The sequence below is a fragment of the Eptatretus burgeri genome, chromosome 14 (assembly GCF_056783735.1).
Source record: "Eptatretus burgeri isolate ZD-2024b chromosome 14, Ebu_testis_v1, whole genome shotgun sequence".
NCBI lineage: Eukaryota > Metazoa > Chordata > Myxini > Myxiniformes > Myxinidae > Eptatretus > Eptatretus burgeri.
Window position 1 is genome coordinate 21,464,606 of NC_140974.1, and position 23,424 is coordinate 21,488,029.

Below are 23,424 nucleotides of genomic sequence, written 5' to 3' on the forward strand. Positions count from 1 at the left end.
ATATATATATATATATATATATATATATTGTTGCGGAAATGGCCCTTTGTGGGTTATTATATATATATTCTATATATATATATATATATATAAGAGATATATATGCATATATATATATATATATATATATATATATATATATATATATATATATATATATATATATATATATATATATATATATATTGTTGCGGAAATGGCCCTTTGTGGGTTATTATATATATATTCTATATATATATATATATAAGAGATATATATGCATATATATATATATATATATATATATATATATATATATATATATATATATATTGTTGCGGAAATGGCCCTTTGTGGGTTATTATATATATATTCTATATATATATATATATATATATATATATATATATATATATATATATATATATATATGAGATATATATGCATATATATATATATATATATATATATATATATATATATATATATATATATATATATATTGTTGCGGAAATGGCCCTTTGTGGGTTATTAAATATAGGATTAGCCCAGATCCCCGATTAAATGCATGTTTAGCCAGGTTGTTTGGAAAATGGATGTTACATGTATGTCGGGAGGTGTAAGAGGCTGTTTATTGTTCGTGCGGTGGTGCTGGACCGAGAGCTTCTTCTTCTTCCTTCCTTACTCCGGACGAGGCCCCGTCCAGTCGGCTGAGAGGGAGTGGCCTGGAGAAGGAAGTGAAACTAAGGGGAGGAGCCAGTGGGCTTCAAGGCGAGCGAACAAAGGAAAGGCAGCGTGGATCTGTGACGAGAGTGCCGAAGTGTGGTGCGATCGGCAGTTGGAGGAACTGAACCTGAGGGTCGAGTCTGCTATCTGCCGAGGGAGTAACTGAGCCTGAGTGTCGAGTGAGGACTTCTGCTGTATAGAAACGACTAGTGGGAGGCTGCAATCTGCGTTGAATAAGGAAAGGCAGTGTTGAATCTGCCGGGAGAGAAGTTGAACCTGAGCACGACGAGTCTGTGATCGGCAGTGGTGAAACTGAGCGCCGAGGTGGGGCGCGATCGGCTTTCGTGAGGAGACATCAACAGGTTCATCCGGAGTCCAGTGACGGAGCTTCTGACTGTCCCTACTCACCTCACGGCTCAACGACGTCTTGGAATCCCATGGACCCAACCTGCTGAGCCCAACACCCCGATTTGGCCTTGTCTGTTGAACAGGCCAGGCCGGGACTTTTACGCTGGACCTTGTGAGAAACCAGCTGAGACCCACCATCGATCTGACGGTCTTGTGCCGTCGACATTGCGCGGGGTCAGAACGCGCTGAGGAGGGCGTGCGCAAGCGGTGCCTTGAGAAGAAAGAGTACGGCGCCGACATCTTGCCACGTGGCGTGCTCGAGCTTGGGGCTCGAATCCGTGGACATCGGCTTGTCACGAGCCACATTCGTGCCTTTGACACTTTCCTCTCATCCATGAAACATCACCAAGCACTCCGTGTCTTGTCTGCATGCTGTCCATGTCTTGTTTGCATGTCGTTTCAGGTTTATCTCTTTAGAGTTCCCTTTGAAACCCGTAATCCGTAGCTCCCTAGTTAAGAACGGGTTATAGATTAATTATAACATTGTCGTGAATGTTTTGCATGTGTTGTGATCCCCGATGTCCCCAATAAATCTGGCCGATTCGTATGAAGTTGCCGCTTTGAATTAATTTGTGCCGTGTCAAGGAACTATCCGCTCGATTTGGATATAAAAACGAAAATAGTTACAGACTGGTCGACTCCGCTCGGTCTCTGACAAAACCAGTCTGTAACCGGGGTCTATTCCCCCAGCTGGCAAGGTACAGGTCTATTTTGGTATCGTGGTTCGAGATTCGTAACCCGCGAATTGTGCCGAACCAGCGTTATAACCCCGGAGACGGCGGTGGTGAGGGTGGCACTGAATCTGTAACATTTGGCTGTCGAGAGTAGGGTGTGATTGACACACTCGTTCGAACCCCCCCCCACCCCCGGATCCGCAACAATATATTTTTATATGTATGAATGTATGTATATACATATATATATATATATATATATATATATATATATATATATATATATATATATATATATATATATATATATATATATATATATACACACATACACAGAATCTGCGTGCCTGAAGACGGACGCAAATATAACCAGAGTTGGTGTCAAGGCCACCCAATGCTCGCCTGTTTATATATTAATCGTTTTTAAAAGACATCTAATAATATTTTTTATATATCATTGCAGTGAAGTCTGATCCAAATAATTTTAAAGCAATATATGTATTTGTACATTGTATCAGTAAACTAGTACACATATTAAATGAATGACAAGTATCTAGTATAAACAGGCGAGCATTGGGTGGCTTCGACACCATCTTAGGTTGATATTAAAAAAATAATTTAAATCATTTGTTAATTTCAACTTCACTACACCAATAGTCTACCCCAAAGGAACCTCCATGCCAAATATCAGCATCCTAGTTCACATATTAACCAGAGAGTTGGTGTCAAAGCCACCCAATGCTCGCCTGTTTATACATTTATCATTTTTAAAAGACTAGTCTAATAATATTTTTATAAAGCATTGCAGTGAAGTGTGATCCAAATAATTTTAAAGCAATATATGTATTTGTATATTGTAATCAGTAAAAAATAGTGTGCTACATAAAAACATTAGAAAGGAAATAACTTGCACCAAAAACTTTAACATTTTCACGCTCACGCTGACGCTCACACTGGGGGTATCGCTATAGCTCTCTGTTCTTCGAACAGGCGAGCTAAAAAAATTTAAAATAATTTGTTAATTTCAGCTTCACTACACCAATAGTCTACCCCAAAGAAACCTCCATGCCAAATATCAGCATCCTAGTACACATATTAAATGAATGGCAAGCTTCTAAATAACTTGCACCAAAAACTTTAACATTTACACGCTCACGCTGATGCGGGGGTATTGCTATAGCTCTCTGTTCTTCGAACAGGCGAGCTAATAATATACCCCAAAGGAACCTCCATGCCAAATATCAGCATCCGAGTACACATATTAATGAATGGCAAGCTTCTAAATAACTTGGACCAAAAACTTTAACGTTGATGTGCTACAAAAAAGTTAAGTTCAAAACAGGTCAAAAATTTTAAAAATTTGAAATTATTTTTTAATTTCAACTTCACTACATCAATAATATACCCCAAAGGAACCTCCATGCCAAATATCAGCATCCGAGTTCACATTAAATGAATGGCAAGTTTCTAAATAACTTGCACCAAAAACTTTAACATTTACACGCTCACGCTGACGCTGATGCTCACGCTCACGCTGATGCTCATGCTCACGCCGGGGGTATCGCTATCGCTCTCTGTTCTTCGAACAGGCAAGCTAAAAACGAATTGGAGGTCCGTTCAGGGAGGAGAAGAAAGTGGGTGTAAGCGCGCGAGGGAAGAAGCGAACCAGAGAAGAAGCGTTCAAGCAAGTGTGTGGGTGTCTGACCAGTGCCAACAATGAGATAATTTTACCTTCCCAGTGCTTGAGCAAGCGAGCGTGTGTTGCGCGTTTGGATGTGAGCAGCACCGACAACGAGGGAGGCACGGCTCGGTCACCAACGTGTGAGGCACAAGTCAGTCACCGACGGACCGTGTGGGTCACTGGACGTCACCAGTTTCGTGAAGTGTGAGGAGCTGTCCGTGTCACAGCACCAGGGTCTGAACCCGCGACAGACGATCTCGGTGCCCTCCGAGACGTCGACTGGCATTCAAGGCTGTTCGCGAGAGGGTGCACAGCAAGGCTGGCGACGGATGTGTCACGCACGCACACACTTCAGGACGTTTTCACTTCATGGACAACAACTCTCTGGTGAGTGAGACGACTCTCCTCCCCCTCCCCAATGATCTACTGGGTACCCTTGTCTGTGTTTAGCTGTATGTCAACCCCCCCAATAAGCATCTGCTCTCTGTCTCTTTTCTGTCATTTTGATTGATTTTTCCTGAGTAATTATTCATTTCGGTTGCTTTGAAACATTTATTTATTTACCTCAGAAAATAAAAAGTTATTCTTATTTATTTATTTATTTTATCATTAATAAATCATTTGTCGACTTCCAACCTGTCCGTGTTTGTCCTTTCCTTCCATTGGTCTAGCATTGTCCGAACCTCGATAGACTGGGAGGTAATTACCACAAATTTGTCCAAAAATAGTCGGCACGCACCAGCGGTTGAAACGCTTGGGCGCCCCAATTAAAATCTAATCAGATAATATTGGTGCTTTGCCGAGGGCGCGCTCCCTGCTCAGGTAACCACGTGACCTATAGTTAAACGGCATAATTAGACGGTGGACACTGGAACTCGTGATTAACTGGGTGGCGTTCATGGTTCTAAAACAACCCACCGTACCACAACGTTAATTGTGAGCAGTGGCTCCAGGTCCGGCTCTTCCGAGGACAACCGGGTATTAATCCCCCTGAGTGACAAGCTGGTGTCTCGGTACTCGTGGCCGTAACAATATATATATATATATATATATATATATATATATATATATATATATATATATATATATATATATATATATATATATACACATTTCTGTGTATTGTGGTAATGTTTGATGGGGAGTTCAAGTCTGTCCTTGAGGATGCACGGGGTAAATCTGTGCAATGTGTATTTATGGTGTATACATCACTGGGCTACTCTGGGAGAGCAGCTTGGAGATAACCTCTTTTTATACCAACCAACATTCAAAGGAGAAAGAAGTGGGCTGATGAGATGGATACCTGGTGTTGGCTTAATGATTAGGGTGGTGGGCTTGGGATCCTAGGATCCTGAATTCAAATCCCACTCGGCTGTTGAGCTACTACCAGGTGGGGTTGACTCTGCAGGTCATCCTTCTGAGATTGGCAAAATGAGTACCAGCTTGCTGGTATCCTGTGGCAGAGTGGCGACCCATCCAGGATTGTGTCCAATAGCCAGGAAGACTGCTCACACAGCATCAACTTCTGCACAGAGTATGGTCCCAATGGTTTTCTTGTTGTGGTGGGCTTGGAATCCAAGGATCCCAAATTCAAATCGCATTCAGCTGTTGAATCAATACCAGATGGGGTTGACTGCTTGTCATCCTTCCGAGGTCGGCAAAATGAGTGCCAGCATGCTGGTACACTGTGTAGGAGTGGCAACCCATCCAGGATTGTGTCTAACAGTGAAGAAGACTACTACGGCAGCACCCACGCTTTGCACAGAGTATGGTCCCAATGGATGGATGACAAGATGGCCACCAGACACTTGGAGTTTTGAGAAACTGTTATTTTTTTAGGATGAGTCCCAATTTGCTCAATTTTCTGATAGTGGATGCATATGGGTCTGGAGACTTCCCAGTCAAGAGTCCTCTTTCAACCGATTGCAGACAACTGTCAAACATGGTGGTTTTTCAGTGATGGTGTGGGTGCAATCTGTAGTACTGGTCGGTCAGAGCTTGTGGAGTGTGTCGGCAACATTAACTCAATGATATACATTTCTATCCTTGAGGATGGACTTTTCTCCCCGTCTTCTCCACTGGTCAGATGGTCAAAAACAACACTCTGTTCATGTAAGATGGAGCTCCATTCCACACTCCAAAAACGACCAAAGAATGGTATGACAGAAATGGGATCAAGCGACTTCCATGGCCAAGTCAGTCTCCTGACATTATTCCCATTGAACACATCTGGGCCATATTGGATAGAGCTGTGCAGAAAAAGTCCAGGAAACCAAAATCATGGGCAGAATTACCAAACCTTTTGCATGAAGCCTGGAAATCATGGTGTCTGTTTACTTCTGTCATGTCTCTGTACACACACACACACACACACACACACACACACACACACACACACACACACACACACACACACACACACACACACACACACACACACACACACACACACACACACACACAACATCAGCCTTCTGTGCAGATAAGAGTAATGGGCGAGATGTTAATGTTCAGGCCTGCTCTCATTTCATTTGTTTGCTGCTGACTTGATTTTATTATATCGTGGAAGTTGAGCAACTTCAAGTGCTTGTCTTGCCTTGAGGAGGTTATTCTGGTTCTTCCTGGCCTTTTCTTATCTTGACTGATCCAGTTTATTTCAGATGTTGCAAAGTGTACGACTCACCATTGTAGGAGATCTTCGGCTTTTCTACTATTTCCTTCATAGTGTACTTATTCTGGTTCTTCCTGGCCTTTTCTTATCTTGACTGATCCAGTTTATTTCAGATGTTGCAAAGTGTACGACTCACCATTGTAGGAGATCTTCGGCTTTTCTACTATTTCCTTCATAGTGTACTCTTATTCTCACAGAGTTTGGATCTTCACACACTGTTCTATTGAAAGTTGCTTCCTTGGCGCCATTCTGAGCCAACTCATCGTCTTTCAAGCGAAGGAACAAGTTGATGAAAACTAATTTCACATTTTCACGAACTTAACAATTTTATTGTGGTTTCTTGTAATTCACATTCATGTAACCTGTGTTGATTACTTCAAAAATTTATTATTATTTCCGGTGCAAAAATCCACAAACTATTTCTGTCTCTTTTCTTTGTGGTAAATTGATATTCCCAGCACATAATAATATAATCAAATATATTTTGTAAAAATAAAACTTTTCAATTTCCCAATTTATTTTATATCCTTAAAGGTAACTGTGATATTAAATTGACTTTCACAGAAATTTGAATTATTATCGACCTATATTGCACACTTCTAACTTTCAACAAATGTTTGATAGGGAATAGCACCACAATGCCTTCCCAGCAGAAGTTCGGGCAGGAATTTGCAATTTGTTCAAAGTGCCGGCAATAGCTCGCCCACTATTCACGAAGGACCCCATGGGATATTTAACGTCCATCAACTAATGCCAGTAGATGGGACGCCAAGACACGTCCGTCCGAGGGACAGAACACACATTGATGAATCACCCTGCCTGGAAAACACAGGGTGACAGTTTATAGCTCAGTCGGGATTTGAACCCAGGCTAGACAACTTAGAGGAAAGTGTGTATATCTTAAACCTTAAGTCCATCCCCTGCCATATATATGTGTGTGTGTGTGTATATATATATATATATATATATATATATATATATATATATATATATTTTTTTTTTTATGCGTTTCCCAAAGGCATATGGTGTATTTGAGGTGCAGCAAAAACAAAAATGGCAGAATGGGGAAAATACGTCACAAGTATACAAGATAAGTAATAGTCCTGATATAAAGGAGTACTTATTGAGCACTGTAATTATCCAGTTCTCCCATTTATTATTATCAGAAGTAAAAAACAAAACAAAAACGACAACACCACCACTACTCTTCATCTATGTCTCATGTATACAAATGGAAAGAGATGAGAAGAGAGAAAAGACTAAGGAGGAAGGGAGGACAGAAAAAATTGGGTGGGTGGGGGTTTGATCCTCATGTTCAGTGAGCTGTGTATTATTCATAACAAACTGTTCTTTTGGGACAATAGATTGGCTCCAAATCGACCATTCCTTATTGGTGCCAAGCCACCAATGCCCGATTCATTGTTGATGGTGATTACGTGGGCCCAGAGATGGTGCATATATATGTACAATTGTACATGCATGCGGACCTAAAATTATAATCATAAGATGAGTTCTCTTGCATAGAACTGTGCGTTGGATTGCAGGAGTAGGCCATTTGGCCCATGAAGCCTGCACAATGGCTGCCAACACAGGGTCGATTGTCCGTGCTCTATCCTTTATAAATACTCAACGACAAGCAAGGAAGCAGCACAGACCATTTCTAAAGTCTTTGGTGTGACAACCAGGGTTCGAACCACCGACCTTCCAGATAATGCCGCTCAAATTCGCTATGTACATTTATTGGACTCGCGCTGTTCATTCCAGATTCAGCACATGGTCGTCCCTGAGGATTGTGCTCCCGGAGAAAGGAACATCCTATTACTGGACGGACAAAGGGGAGTTCACAGCTTGTCCCAGTTGAAATGAATTGCAAACTTTGGTATGACAAAGAAAATCGTGACAATGCCCGTCTCTGTCCTTCTGTTATTTTTCAAATAGCGTTTTTGATGCAGGTGTGGTGTCCAAGGAGTTATCTTGTGGTAAGGACACTCGACGAGCATTTTTTGGGGGGGATTTTTTGTACACATCGTCAAGGCTTGGAGAAGAGCAAGCAGAAGCACATTGAACGGATCAGTACAGAACAGACAAAAACAGGATGCAAACCAGCATGTATGGAGAGGAAAACTCTAAGGAGGCAAAATAACTATCCAAATAAATTTTGAAACAATCCACTTGACGATTACTATCCTTGCAGGGAGATCATTCAATGCATTCTGCACTCTGAGTGAAACACCCTTACATTACTACCATGCTAAATCTCCTCTTCTTTACTCTTAAACTGTGCCACTTTGTTACCACTGCCACTGATTGTGGGCAGAGGTTGTTTTCACCCCTGTCTATCTATGTTTTTCTGTCTGTTTGTTACTTGCAAAAATTGAAGATTTTTCAAGTACATTGGTTGGTCGCAATTGTTATTCTGTCTGTTTGTCTGTTTGCATCCCAATCGCCTTCAGGTCGAAATTTCACCAAATTGTAGAGTTAGTCATAAGCAAGAAGTCTTTTGTTTTTGAGGTCAAAAGGTCAACAACTCAGCTCATATTTCTAAAATCCTCAATTTTCATCCAATTGACTTGAAATTTGAAGCGGATTTGCATCTCAAGTCAATTAATTGAACCAATTATTTTTGAGGTCAATATGCCAAAAGGTCAAAATAGGCCAGATTTCTAAAATTGTTAATTTTCATCTGATTGACTTGAAAATTGAAGAGGAGTTGCATTTTTGGTCATTTAATTCAACCACCAATTATTTTTGAGGTCAAATTTGTTTTTAGGATTTCGCACGTATCATGCTCTGCACAACGTCTTTCTTGTTAATTGTGAAAATCTAAGATTTTTCATGTATATTGTTTGGTCGTGTGCGTTACTACTTGGCGAATTTTTTTTTTTTTTCATCAAGTAAGTTTGCCTGTCATCCGTTTGTCTGTTTGTCTCACGATTTTTGGCCAGAGTTTTCAAGCAATCGTTCTGAATTTTTTGTGGATGTACGTGATCAGCCAAGGACAGCAAAAATTAATTTTGGTGAAAATCCAAATCCAGATTCGGATCTGAGAATTATTTAAGTGATTCTTCACCATTGAGAGATCAGGCCAAAAACTATATAGGGCACAATTTCTCAAAAGTTATGGATGGATTCGGACGAAACTTGGCGGACAGGTTGGGTGTGTGACAAGGATTAAATGATTCGATTTTGGTGAAGATCCGAATCGATATCTGGATACGATAATTGTTTAATTTTAACTGCTTCTTCACCATTGAGAGATGGGGCTAAAAACGATATTTATGATATCTCAAAAACTTGTGGACGGATTCAGACGAAACTTGGTGGACGTGTTGGATGTGTGACAAGGACCAATTGATTCAATTTTGATGAAGATTCAAATACGGATCGGGATACAAGGATTTTTGAAGTGATTCTTTACCAATGATAGATGGGGCCAAAAAATATGTATAGCACGATATCTCAAAAAGTTGTGGACGAGTTATGACAAAACTAGGTGGATGAGTTAGTTATGTGACAAGAACAAGCCGTTTCAATCTTGGTTGAGGTCCGAATATCAGATCCGACCTCTCAGTGAGATACAAAATGTGAACTGTTCAGCCTGGTGGAGGCATGGGCTCTACCAAGTGCCGTTCTGTTTCACCAAGTGTCACTTTATGAGTGATTTTTCATTTTATTGGGTGGTCGCTAGACTACCCTTATACTCAGGTTTTCCATCTGTCTGTATGTCAGTCTGTTTGTTTGTATGTAATGGACAGCTCTGGAGGCCAGAGGAGTCAACCGATTTTGATGAAACTTGACTGGTAGGTTCATACCAGGATCTAGTTGTATGCTTTTGAGCACCGTTGCTATGGACGCCACCGTTGCCTAGCAACGGGACTTTGAAATTTTTGATAAAATTCTAAAAAAAAAATTTTTCGAAAATCAAAAATCGCCTTCCATGCTTTTATGCGCACTATAATCAACCTCTTTGTCAAAGATTTTCAGCCCGATCCGTCAAAAACTGTATGACTAGTATGCAATTATATTACTATATGCTTTCACCCCAACGTTCGCGTTGGGATTCCCTAACGTATGGTTAAGGAATCGAACACAAATGATGGACAGTTGCTCGTCATGTTCCTATATGGAACAACGAACGGCAAAAATGCCATCTGATGTGTTCTCTTATCTACATATTTCAAATTCGCCTTAGTCGAGCGACCACCCATGTCACCTACCGGCTTGTCTGTTTGTCTGTTTGTATGTAAATCGCCTACAGGTCACATTTTAAAACCGATCTTCACGAAACTTCACAAAATGATAGAGATGGTCATAAGCAAGAAGCTCATTTTTTTGAGGTCAAAAGGTCAACATAGGCCAAAGGTCAAAACTTTGTCTAATTTCTAAAATCATCAATTTTCCTCTGATTTTGTTGAAATTTGTAGAGGATTTGCATATTAGGTGTTGAAATTCTACCACCAATTTTGAGGTTAAAAAGTCAACATCGGCTTGATTTCTAAAAGTGTCAATTTTCATCTTTTTTTTTTAAATTTGAACCGTATTTACATATCAAGTCATTGGCGCAGTGGTTAGGGCAGTGGCTTGGGATCCAAAAGGTCCTGAGTTCAAGCCCCGTTGGGCCACTGAATTAATACACCAGGGGGTTGACTCAGCCTGTCATCCTTCCGAGGTCGGCGAAATGAGTACCAGTATACTGGGCCGGTGTATACCCCGGTTAAAATAGGTGACCAAGGTTGCGTCAGGAAGGGCATCCGGCGTAAAACATGTGCCAAATCACTATGCGGATCATACGGATGATCCGCTGTGGCGACCCCTAAAAATGGAGCAGCCGAAAGAAGAAGAAGAGATTTACATATCAAGTCACTGAATTCAACTACCAATTATTTTTGAGATCAAATGTGTTTTATAGATTTTGCAAGTGTTGTGCTCTGCATGGCATCTTTCTTGTTACTTGTTTGTTTGTTTCTTTGCCTGTCTGTGAAAAGGGTGTCTCAAAAAAGTTGTGGACGGAATCGGACAAAATCTGGTGGAGGCGTGGGATGTGTCACAAGGACAAAATGATTCGATTTTCGTGAAGATCTGGATCCAGATCTGGATAATTTAACACTAGGCAACACAAAAAAAACTTTTCGTCTGCTATTCAGGGAAATGTCAATGTTCTTGTCTAAATCTGGGCCGCTGATTTCAAATCTGTTGTCAGAATTTATCCAGCACGTCAGGTTTTCAAAATATGTATATGTATTAATGACACCCATCATGCTATATTCGATACTTTGTAATTGCAGATTGCCACATTGCACATCTAATATCAGTACTTAGGAATTACTTTCAAGTCATATTTAGATAACAATGATTGATCTCCGTGAAAAAGGTGTCGTATACAAACCAAGACCATAAACAAATTGCAGAAAAAGGAGTTAATAAAACATTAGAACATGGTAAATTAGGAAGGGTGTAAACTTGATCGGGAAATCTGTCCCATTGTGAGTGATTCAGAAACAACACTTCAAGTTTACACTCTTCCTTTCAATATAGTCAGCGTAGGCACTGTTCACACGTGTTCAGAAGTGTGTGAGGCACTTGCTCTTGCGCTTGTGTGTGGAATTGATCTCCCGTTGTTGGAACCAGCAGTAATCACCCATCATGTTTGGGTTGAATCGGCCTTGGTACGTAGTTTCCATGACCGAAATGTATTGGTGGAACCTCACGCCATGCTCATCACTTACCTTACCCAGATTAGGTGGGAAGAAATCAAGATGAGAATGCAAGAAGTGCATTTTAAGAGACACCCTACAGCCCATTCGCTGATAGCCTTTGAGCATGTTGTCCACTAATTCCGCATACTGTTCAGCTCTATGGTTCCCAATAAAGTTCTGCACAACCAACACAAATGCTCCTCATGCTACAAGCTCAAGTGGGTTCAGTTTATTTTTATACGCCCGATATATATATATATATATATATATATATATATATATATATATATATATATATATATATATATATATATATATATATATATATATATATATATATATATATATATATATATATATATATATATACATATATATATATATATATATATATATATATATATATATATATCGGGGCGTATTATGTGATACCGTTCGTCCGTTCGTCAGCCCCTGTCCACACTCTAACTCCCAAAGTTTTCAACTTTCACGTTTCATATTTGGTACATAGGTACAGACTGTGGAGACGGTGTGTCGCGACATACGATCGTCATCTAAAGTGGTTGCCATGGCAACCAGGATGCTGTTTTCCATGTAGTAGCACAATTCTGTATATACCTTCTTGTTCTTCATAAATTGACGCGTTTGAATATATAATTGTGTGTGTGTGCGTGCGCGCGTGCATGCCACAGAGACTTTTTCGGGCGTATATTGTGCTCACTTGTTGAACTTGGGATCACACGTCAGTTCTTCGATCTGGGGTCCAATGAAAATGCCTGCTTTGAGTTTAGCATCAGTTTTCTCTGTGCCAAACTTCTCTCTGAGATATTGGAAGCCATTACCGTCATGATCCAATGTCTTTACAAAGTTTTTCATAAGGGTTAGGGTTAGTATAAAATTGTAATGCTGCTTGGGAAATTTTACTTTAAAATGCTTAGCTTGGTCAGTTTTCATCCATTTTTAAAAATTAAAATTGCATTCTAAAGCTCTTTTTATGAAAAAATAATATTCTACGACAGTTGTATTGCTATAATTGAAACCAAAAATGCAAAAAAATAATAATTTATGATCACTCAAAATCACCCACCAGGGCAAGCTCCTGTAATTGGACCATACGTATAACTCAAAATCCTGACGTTCTGAGAAAATTTTCACTTCAGATTCAGAATCAGCGTACTCGATTTAGTCGAGAACATCGCTTACGGATCCGGACACTAGATTGAATCAAGAACATCGATTTGGTCGAGAACGGATCCGGAGATGAGAATTATATGTGATTCTTCATCATTGAGCGACAGGGCCAAAAACGATATATAGCATGATATCTCAAAAACGTATGGACTGATTTGGACTAAACTTGGTGGACAGGATGGGTGTGTGTGACAAGGACGAATCGGTTCAATTTTGGTGGAGATCCGGATCCGACCTCTCAGTGGGATACAAAACATAAAACTGTTCAACCTGACAGAGGAATGCACTCCACCACGTGCCATTCTTGTAATGTCAGTGTCCTTTCTGCTGAAAAACTCTTTCACACTTATTTTGTCTCTACCCTTCATTATCTTGAACATCTCGATCAGATCCCCTTGCAATCATCTTGTTTCTCATGGAAACATGAGAAACATCTCATAGTCTCTTTGAGCCATTCCTCATGGCTTAATTAAGCTAATATGTATCCCAACATTGGGACCATACTCTGTAAAGAGCATTGGTGCTGCCAAAGCAGTCTCTTGAGACATTGGGCACAGTCCTGGACAGGTCACCTCTCCAACAATGGATACTCAAAGGGCTCAATCATCCCAGCAAGCTTGTACTCATTTTCTGACCTCAGAAGGACCCAAGGACCCCGAACCCACCATGATAACCGTTAAGCCAACACCAAGCATAATCGAGTTCGGCCCGGGATCAATCTAGTTTAGCTCTCTGCTGTACCCTCTCCACAGCAGCTCTGTCCTTCCTCAGATCTGGGAACCAAAACTGCACACATCATGAGGCATCACTAAATTCCTAAAGTGTTAACACCACCTCTTTTGATTTATAATTTATCCCTAAAGAAATATCACCTAAAAACTATTACTAGCTTTTCATATGGCTTCCTGGCACTGTGCTATCTGCTTAAACCCCCACCCATCCATCCATCCATTGGGACCATACTCTGTGCAGAGCGTTGGTGCTGCCGAAGCAGTCTCCTTAGTTTTGGGGCACAATCCTGGACGGGTCGCCACTCAGACACAGGATACCAGCAAGCAGGCACTCTTTTTGCCAACCTCGGAAGGATGACAGGCAGAGTCAACCCCAACTGGTATTAATTCAACAACCGAGTGGGATTTGAACTCAGGACCCTAGGATCCAAAGCCCGCCACCCAAACCATTAAGCCAACACTAGGGATAAACCACCACCCCCACTCCTATTACTACTCCGAGATCCTTCTCCTGTGTCACACTAAGATTTCCCCGATGTAGTTTATATTTTCACCATTGTTACCAAACCACAGCTCCTTAAATTTCCTTGTGTTGAATTGTATCTTCCAATCTTTTGCCAAGTCCATTGAAGTATCTGGACTTTCTTGAATATGATCACCCCCCCATCCCCCACCCCTACCCCCCTCTTTGCTGTTTGCATTATCCCTCAAGTTTTGTATCATCTGAAAATACGTAAAGCCTAACCTTAATCCCTGATGTACCCCACTAAATGCATCCTCCCAGCTAAGCATCCTCCCGTTCACAGCCAGTCTTTACTTCCTGTCACTTTGCCAGTTTCCAATCCAGTTAGCTACTACACCAATCACTCCACAATCCTTCTCCTTCGCCAACAGCCTTCAAGGTGGGACCTTCTCAAAAGCTTTTTGAAAGTTTAGATGAACTACATCCACTGCACGTCTCGCATCCACCAAGTCAGAAACTGCTTCATACATCTCCAATAAATTTGTGTAACATTACCTCGGTTTAGTAAATCAATGCTGATTACCTTTATTAGTTTGAATTTTTTTCCAAATGGTTCCAAATTCCAGGCAAAGGCGGCGATTTGGATTCAAAGATTTTGGAATCTGAATCCGTCTCAGTCAAATTATTGGGTTGCTAATGGATTGCTGATTAAAAGAAAAGAAATCCCTTTGGTTCAATGATCTTCAGGTAGGAAGGAATGTGCCTGTTGTCAATGAAACCGCTTGAGTGCCTCATATTACTTAGACATGAACAGCCACTGCCGCCTCTCGAGATGGGCACGTTAATAGGTGGACCTGCACCGAGTTTAAATATCTAAAAATCAGATACAGAAATGAAAAGGTATTCAGTTGATTAGCTAGTATGTACATCTTCACCCATATTGTTCTTGTGTACTTATCACCTATCCGACACTTGCCTTTGAGATGTCTAGCCTGGGTTTTATGCCAGACCCGACTGTACACTGTCGTATTGGTGCTTTGTAGGCAGGGCGTTGTGCCTCAGATTGATGTTAAGCTGCAGCATTAGTCGCGGACGTTAATGATCCCACAGTGTCCTTCACGAAGAGTCGGCCAACCTATGCCACCTGACTCCCATTCCCCCCTAATCATGTTTACTCATCATAATCTATGAGATTTCCTCAACAAGGTAATGGTAAAATGTGTGATTAACAATTGTGCCGAACTGCCCGAACGAGTGACCTTTGGACACAACTGAAGTACTGAATTTGAACTCAATATTCGGAGATGTTCTCAGCTTAAAGGAACAAAACCTCAAAAACAAAGGGAGCCCAGATAATGATCTAAAAGGTTGTTAAACCTGTCAGTTAGTTAACCGGTTTTGATGTATTCAATTGGGTTGGAGGTACAGATGTAAGTATGCCGAAACGGTGAATGGCTGTTTGTACTTTCATCTGTTGCATGTGTTGTTTTCAAAGTATGTCAAAAAATAAACAAATTATTCAGATCTCACCAGCTTTGCAGATCCATTCAAGGTATCCATTAAGTTCCCTTTCGATTTGTTGCTGCCGACGAAGCTTGAGAAAGGCTCTTCGGTTTTCAACTCTTTCACGCTCCTTTGCAAATTCTCTGCAGAGAAACAGTCACGAGGAATTTCCATTTTTCGCTACTGACAGAGATAGAAAAGACAGCAAGTAACTCAAAACTCAACCAATCATTTCCACTTCACACTAATTTCTCAGCTCTTCTCAATCATGAGCAAATTTTCAACTCACACTTTGATTAAAACCTTAATTCTGAACTATTCCCACAAACTTCATGAGTGATCTAAGTCATTAGTGATCTCTTTCATAGGAAATTCTATCCGTTTTACTAACTCCTCATTTTCACTCAATTTATTTATCTGGTCACACACACACACACACACACACACACACACACACACACACACACACACACACACACACACACACACACACACACACACACACACACACACACACACACACACACACACACACACACACACACACACACACACAAATTTTGGGTCTTCAGTGGTCTTAAAGGGTCTTCAAAGTTTGAATGGGTCTCAGCAGTCTCAAGGGTCAAAAGGTAAATTCCAATCGTGTGTCATTAACGAATAGATGTCTGTAATTAATACACAAGTATCACACACACACACACACACACACACACACACACACACACACACACACACACACACACACACACACACACACACACACACACACACACACACACACACACACCAAAGTAGGGTACTCGACTAAATGTGAAGGAATTAGTCATTTGTTTTGGTTCCAGTGATTACTTGCCTACCGGTACTCTTCGTGAATGACACTATGAGAGCTTTCACACCCAACAACACCAGTGCTGATAAACGGGTCCTCTGGCTTCACATCCATCCGAGGGATAGAGAGATAGATAGATAGATATCTGGATTGGGATTTGAAGCCAGGCTAAACAGCTCAGATACGAGTGTGCCTCACTCCAAGCTACCCCGCCAGCTGAACTCACCACCTGGTCGGTCATCATTTCCTTTAAATGCTCATTTCATTGGCTTGCTTCAAATTTCCATCTGAGATATTTTTTCAACCTCAAAGCGAGACATTGCCTTGTGTTATAAACTTTACTCTTTCCTTAACTTGTTTGTAAAATGACATGCACATCGACGCAACCAATGAACCCAGATGGCACAATGGATAGCTTACCCAGAAAGAACCCCGAGTACCAGGTTGAGCATGAAGAAAGACCCGATGATTATCAATGGAACAAAGTAGAGCCAGTTCCAGCGGTCACCCATGGCACTATTTGTCTGTGGTTGGGGGGGGGGGGGAGGAGAGGGATGGGAGTGGGAGTTGGTTGTGAAGACTGTTCACACATTTTGCAATCAGAACTACAAACCAAAACTCAGTGGAGAATGGAACAGAGGGCCCAACAAATGCCCCTAAACTGTTCTGATATTTTACACACCTGTCCTATTAACATCTTTCAACACTCTGCTCGATTTCTGATGAGATGTCGTACACCATTGTTTTTAAACAGCAAGGGTGACCCTCAATGATATGTAATCAGATTTGCTGGCACAATGCAGCTTGACAGTATTAGCCACTGGGAGATAAATGGCCACTGATTTGGGTTGTGAAGAAAAAGATGAGTATTTCCCCAAATCCAAATCACATATTCTGAGTCATTTAACCAAACATTGAGTCACCATCCATCCATTCATGGGGACCATACTCTGTGCAGAGCGTTGGTGTTGCCTAAGCAGTCTCCTTGGCCAGTGGACACAATACTGGACAGGTTTCCACTCCAACACAGGATACCAGCAAGCTGGCACTCATTTTGTCAACCTTGGAAGGATGACAGGCAGAGTCAACCCCACCTGGTATTAATTCAACAGCCAAGTGGGATTTGAACTCAGGATCCAAGGATCCCAAGCTCACCAACCAAACCATTAAGCCAACACCAAGCATATAAAGAGTCACCCAATAACAATTTACTCCTTCATGATACATTATCCATTTTCACAATTTCTTTATTATCCCCCATAAATAAATTTCTCAGAATCATCAAACTTACATAATATATCATTAGCGAACATCCTTTCAGGCAAACTTGCTCAAGCATATTATAAATATTTCTCAAAAAAGGGAGGAAACTGTAATTAATAAATCCATAAGCCAATCGAATTGGGAGCTTTTTTGTTGCCACCGTGTGCTGGTAAAGGCAGAGTATTCATTTTTTATCTCATAAAAATAGCACCAAGACCAAAACACTATATTTATCCACTCTATAACAACCAGAATATATTTCACTTTCTTAGCCTTCCAAAGCCCGTGCATTGATTTCATTCCACCATCATTTTAACACATCCGTTTGCCATCGGGTTTTGAAGAATTCCATGAAATAAGGAAGCCAAGATACCCGGTGAAATTATTTCATGGAGTGTAGTTTCTCGTACAGGAGGGCTTTGCCGTTTGCGGGGGTCACGTTCTTTAAAATCTCCTTTAACCGCAAATCCGCGATGTGCAAATTTAAGGGGTAATGGGGAAAATAGGGTTAGGGACTTCAACTTTAAAATTTGTCACCCCTTTTCGCCAAACTGTACCCCTAATTTAAAACATGTTTGTGAATTGTTTTTGTGCTGTGTATTTTCATGAATAAAAGAGTTATTAAAGAACATAAAATAATGTATGGTTTTTTTCTTGAATTATTGAGATCATTAAACTTACCTTTTAATAATAATGATGAAAAACTTGATCCAATAATGCAATGGCGATGATGATGGCAACGATAAAGACGAGTTGATGGGGATTATGGTGATGATGATGTTGAGGAGTTTGAGGGGGTTATTATGTTGGCAGCCCATGTTAATTAGGTGAATAAATGTGGAAAATATTTTGCCAACCCGCGATTATTCGAGCCCATTGACCACAATCCACAAACGTTGCCTCAATAAGTTCATCGCGATCAAGCCAATCCACGAAGGGGAAACCCACAAAAGGCAAGGCCCTTCTGTCGTTTAAATTATTCATTTGTGTGCAGCATTTGGCTATGGTTTTGCATCATTGCTCTGAATGAGGCCGTGCCACTAATACAGTGCCCCTTGTGGGTCAGATGAAGAACTTCGAATTTGCTCAGGGTTTCGGCAATGGCTCGACAGGTACTGTGGGATCTGTAATGTCCACCAACGATCAGTGTTGTCACATTGGTCCTCCGGTGGTTCACGTCCTTCCAATGGGCTGCGCACACATCGACGTATTGCCATGATGGCGAAGCACCAGGATGACAGTTTATAATTGGGTCAGGATTCAAACCAACGCTAAACAGCCAAAAGGTGAATGTGCGCATCTTTAGGTTATCCTGCCAGCCATTTTAATTTCAATGATAGTTACAAAATCCAGTGTTGCAGAAACAGGACAAGGGACCTGTCAACAAATAAAACCAACAATTGGTAAAAAATGTTTTGCACAACAAAGAGAATGTCTTTTTTTTAGAAATACCAAAAAAGGTTGTTGCATGTAATAACTAGACGGGAACTCAGTAGAACGCATACCACCGCCACGTAATGCCTGATCCGCGAGAACATAGTGGGCCCAATACAATTTTGAAATATACTACATGGCCAAAAATATGCGGACACCCCTTCTAATTAGTGGATTAGGCTATTTCAGCCACACCAGTTGCGGACAGGTGTATAAAACCAAGCACACAGCCATGCAATCTCCACAGACAAACATTGGCAGTAAAATGGGCCATACTGAAGAGCTCAATGACTTTCAATGTGGCACCGTCATCAGATGCCACCTTTCCAACAGGTCAGTTCATCAAATTTCTGCCCTGCTAGAGCTGCCCCGGTCAACTGTAAGTTATATTATTGTGAAGTGGAACCATCTCGGAGCAACATTAACTCAGCTGTGGAGTGGTAGGCCTCATAAGCTCACAGAATGGGACCGCTGAGTGCTGAAGTGCGTAGCATGGAAAAATAATCTGTTGTCAGTTGCAACACTCACTATTGAGTTCCAAACTGCTTCTGGAAGCAACGTCAGCACAAACACTGTTTGTCGATAGCTTCATGAAATGGGTTTCCATGGCGAGCAGCCGCACACAAGCCTAATTTAACCATGGGCAATGCCAAGCATCGGCTAGAGTGGTGTAAGGCTCACCGCCATTGGACTCTGGAGCAGTGGAAACGCGTTTTCTGGATTGATGCATCACGCTTCACCATCTGGCAGTCCGACGGACGAATATTGGTTTGGCGGATGCCAGGAGAACGCTACCTGTCTAAATGCACACTAAGTGCCACTGGTAAAGTTTGGTGGAGGAGGAATAATGGTTTCGGGCTGTTTTTCATGGTTCGGGCAAGGCCCCTTAGTTCCAGCGAAGGGAAATCTTAACGAGATAGCATATAATGACATTCTGGACGATTATGTGCTTCCAACTTTGTGGCAACAGTTTGGGGAAGGCCCTTTCCTGTTTCAGCATGGCAATGCCCCCGTGCACAAAGTGAGGTCCATACAGAAATGGTTTGTCGAGATCGGTGCGGAAGAACTTGACTGGCCTGCACAGAGCCCTGACCTCAACCCCATTGAACACCTTAGGGATGAATTGGAATGCCGACTGTGAGCCAGACCGAATCGCCCAACATGAGTGCCCGGCCTGACGAATGCTCTTGTGGCTGAATGGAAACAAATTCCCGCAGCAATGTCCCAACATCCAGTGGAAAGTCTTCCCAGAAGAGTAGAGGCTATTATAGCAGCACAGGCGGGGGGGGGGGGGCAACTCCATATTAATGCCCATGATTTTGGAATGAGATGTTGAATGGGCAGGTGTCCACATACTTTCGGCCATGTAGTGTATCATGCTATATGACGTTTTAGGCCCTAACTCTCAAAAGTGAAGAATCACTGAAAGAATTAAGTAATTCTCGTATCCAGATCCGGATTCGGATCTTCACCAAAATCGAATCAAATCGTTCTTGCAACACATCCAACCTATCCACCAAGTTTAATCCAAATCCGTCAACTTTTTGAGATATTGTGCTCTATATCAGTTTCGCACAATCTCTCAATGGTGAATAATCACTTAAAAATAATCAGATCCGGATCCCGATTCAGGTCTTCACCAACATTGAATCAATTCTTCAACACACACCCAACAGGTCCACCAAGGTTCATCCAAATCTGTCCATAACTTTTTGATATATCATGCTATATATCATTTTTAGCCCAATCTCTCAATGGTGAAGAATCACTTAAAAAATTCCAGTAGCTGGATCCATATCCAGATATTCACCAAAACCTATTCAGTTTTTCCTTGTCACACACCGAACCTGTCCACAAATTTTCATCCAGATCCATTCCTGAGATCCTGACCACATACAAAGCTTTTGTCTGCAGCCTGATGGAGTACTGCTCTCCCCTCTGGGCTGGTGCTTCATGCTGTGAAAACCAAGGCATTTAGAATCATTGGTATCTCCCGCGGTGAAGCTGAGTCTTTGGGCCTTTCACTCTCTTACCACAGGCAGGTCGGTCTTCTACCGTCTCCTCTCCAGTCTTGCACCCCCCCCCCCCCGGCTCTGTCCGCAATATGTCACCCCCCCCATATTTCCGCAGGGAGCCCAAGGTCCGCCAGTAACCCCCTTCTGGTAAAACTACAAAAATCACGAATCACTGCTCACCTTCACTCATTCATTCCTCTTTTTTCCCCCACCTTTGGAACAAACTCCCACACACTCTTCAATCGCACTCTTCCCTCCAGGTCTTCAAAACAGCTGTTCACCACCATCTCTCATCTTCCCCCATCCAGAACCATGATTTTTTTCTCCCCCTATTACTCCACCCCAAACCCACCTCCTTCAAAATTCCCTGCTTTCCTTCCTGAAAGTCCCTGTCGTGTCCATCTCGTTTACCCCGTGTTCCCCGCCCCATCCCTCTCCCTTCCACAGATCTCCTAATGTCTCTGTTCCCCACTGTTTTGTCCTTCCCTCTCCCACCCCTCTTGTCTCCTGCTCCCCCTGTTGTGTGTTCTGTGTGGTAGCAGTTATACGAGCCTCAACAATGTAAACAAAAAAAGAAAAACATTTTAAGATACCCTGCACACAAACAAACAAACAAACAGAAAGAAAGGGGTGAAAACATAACCTCGTTCACCTTCAGTGGTGGAGGTAATAATGGTTACTGTTCACAGTTAAAGACTGTTGTTCACATGTGCCTTGTGAACGATCTGAGAACGTGTTTGTAAAAATAGGTTAATTCGTTGAAATTTTTTTTTGTATGTATTGGCGAGGCTCGTATGATAGCAAACAAAGAACGCACAGCAAGGGGGCACGAGAGAAGAGGCGTGGGAAAGGGAAGGACAAAACAGTGGGGAACAGAGACATTAGGAGATCTGAATAATGGAGAGGGATGGGGGTGGGGAACACGGGGTATACAAAACGGACATTAGAGGGACTTTCAGGAAGGAAAGCAGGGAATTTGAAGGAGGTGGGTTTGGGGTGGATTAACGGGGGTAGAAAAGATCGAGGTTTTGGATGGGGGAAGATAAGCAGGAGGAGAGAGATTGGAACCATACTCTATGCAGACTCTTGTTGTTACTCGTTGTTTAGGGAGGAATTTGTAATTCGTTCAGTGTGCCAGCGATAACTCGCCTAATCTTCACAAAAAAACACTGCATGAGATCTTTAACATCCACCAACAACCAGTGCCAGCAGACGGGTCCTTCGGCTTTATCTCCACCTCATGGAAAATACACATTGATGCCTCGACCTGCCAGTGAAACACCAGTGTAGTAGTCTATATCTGGGTCAGGATTCAAAAACAGATGGACAGCTGAATGGTGAGTGTTGCACAGAACCCAATGTCAATACACTCATTCAACAATATCACAGAAATATCATGCCTTGTTAATGAAAAGGAAGAATACGGATGACATTTCACCAGCAGTGAAATGATTTGATTCCAGCACAGCTTGGCACATGAGTGTTATAACAAAGAAGGAAAACCTCCCAAGAAATTTAATGCGCTTTCTTCTTGTCTAGCTGTAATCATGCAGGTGTCAATCTGTGTGAAGTTTCCTTCCAGCCCACTTGCCATGATGAATGTCTGGTTATCATCAATCACATCCGCTTTAACAATATCTTCCAGCATGAGCCTATGCACTTATTATATTTAATAAACAGTGAAGAGAATGGAACATATTGTCCTGTTGGTATTCCCAAGTGTATTGTCCTCTTGTTGTTCCCCAATTAGGAAATAATAGCAGAAGATGAACTCTTGCATCTTGCATGAGCCTCACTCTCATAAAGAAAAAAAGAGAATATAATTCTGTCATAGTTATGTAAAGGTAATCAAATAAATAAATAGTGATTAATTCAAAACTTTTTCTTGCTGTCATATCAGTGAAATTTGTCCGAAAGCCCTGTCTTGTTCATTAAATTCCACAAACAATATCCATGACCATCATTATTATTATTTGTGGAATCACGTGTATGGTCTGGAGACTGCATACGAGATTCCACAAATAACAATAATGATGATTTTTGTTTGTGGATAGCTAAAAATGGTCTGGTGATGGTGGCACTGACAGAGCAGCAACAACAGATCAAGCAGTTCTGCGAGAAGAGCTGGGTTAGGAGGATTGCATGAGTGAAAAGGGTAGA

General features: G+C 41.5%; 1 protein-coding gene across 1 annotated transcript in view; it reads right to left on the reverse strand.

The window, feature by feature from the left end:
• The window catches only part of LOC147012762 (voltage-dependent P/Q-type calcium channel subunit alpha-1A-like), a gene marked incomplete at its 5' end in the record, with an annotated part of 328,227 nt that overhangs the window by 213,170 nt on the left and 91,633 nt on the right, over positions 1 to 23,424 (reverse strand). The window contains 2 exons of the mRNA XM_085853452.1: positions 15,751 to 15,866; positions 16,973 to 17,076. Coding sequence (XP_085709578.1) covers positions 15,751 to 15,866; positions 16,973 to 17,076 — 220 coding nt within the window. The remainder of the gene's footprint in view (positions 1 to 15,750; positions 15,867 to 16,972; positions 17,077 to 23,424) is intronic.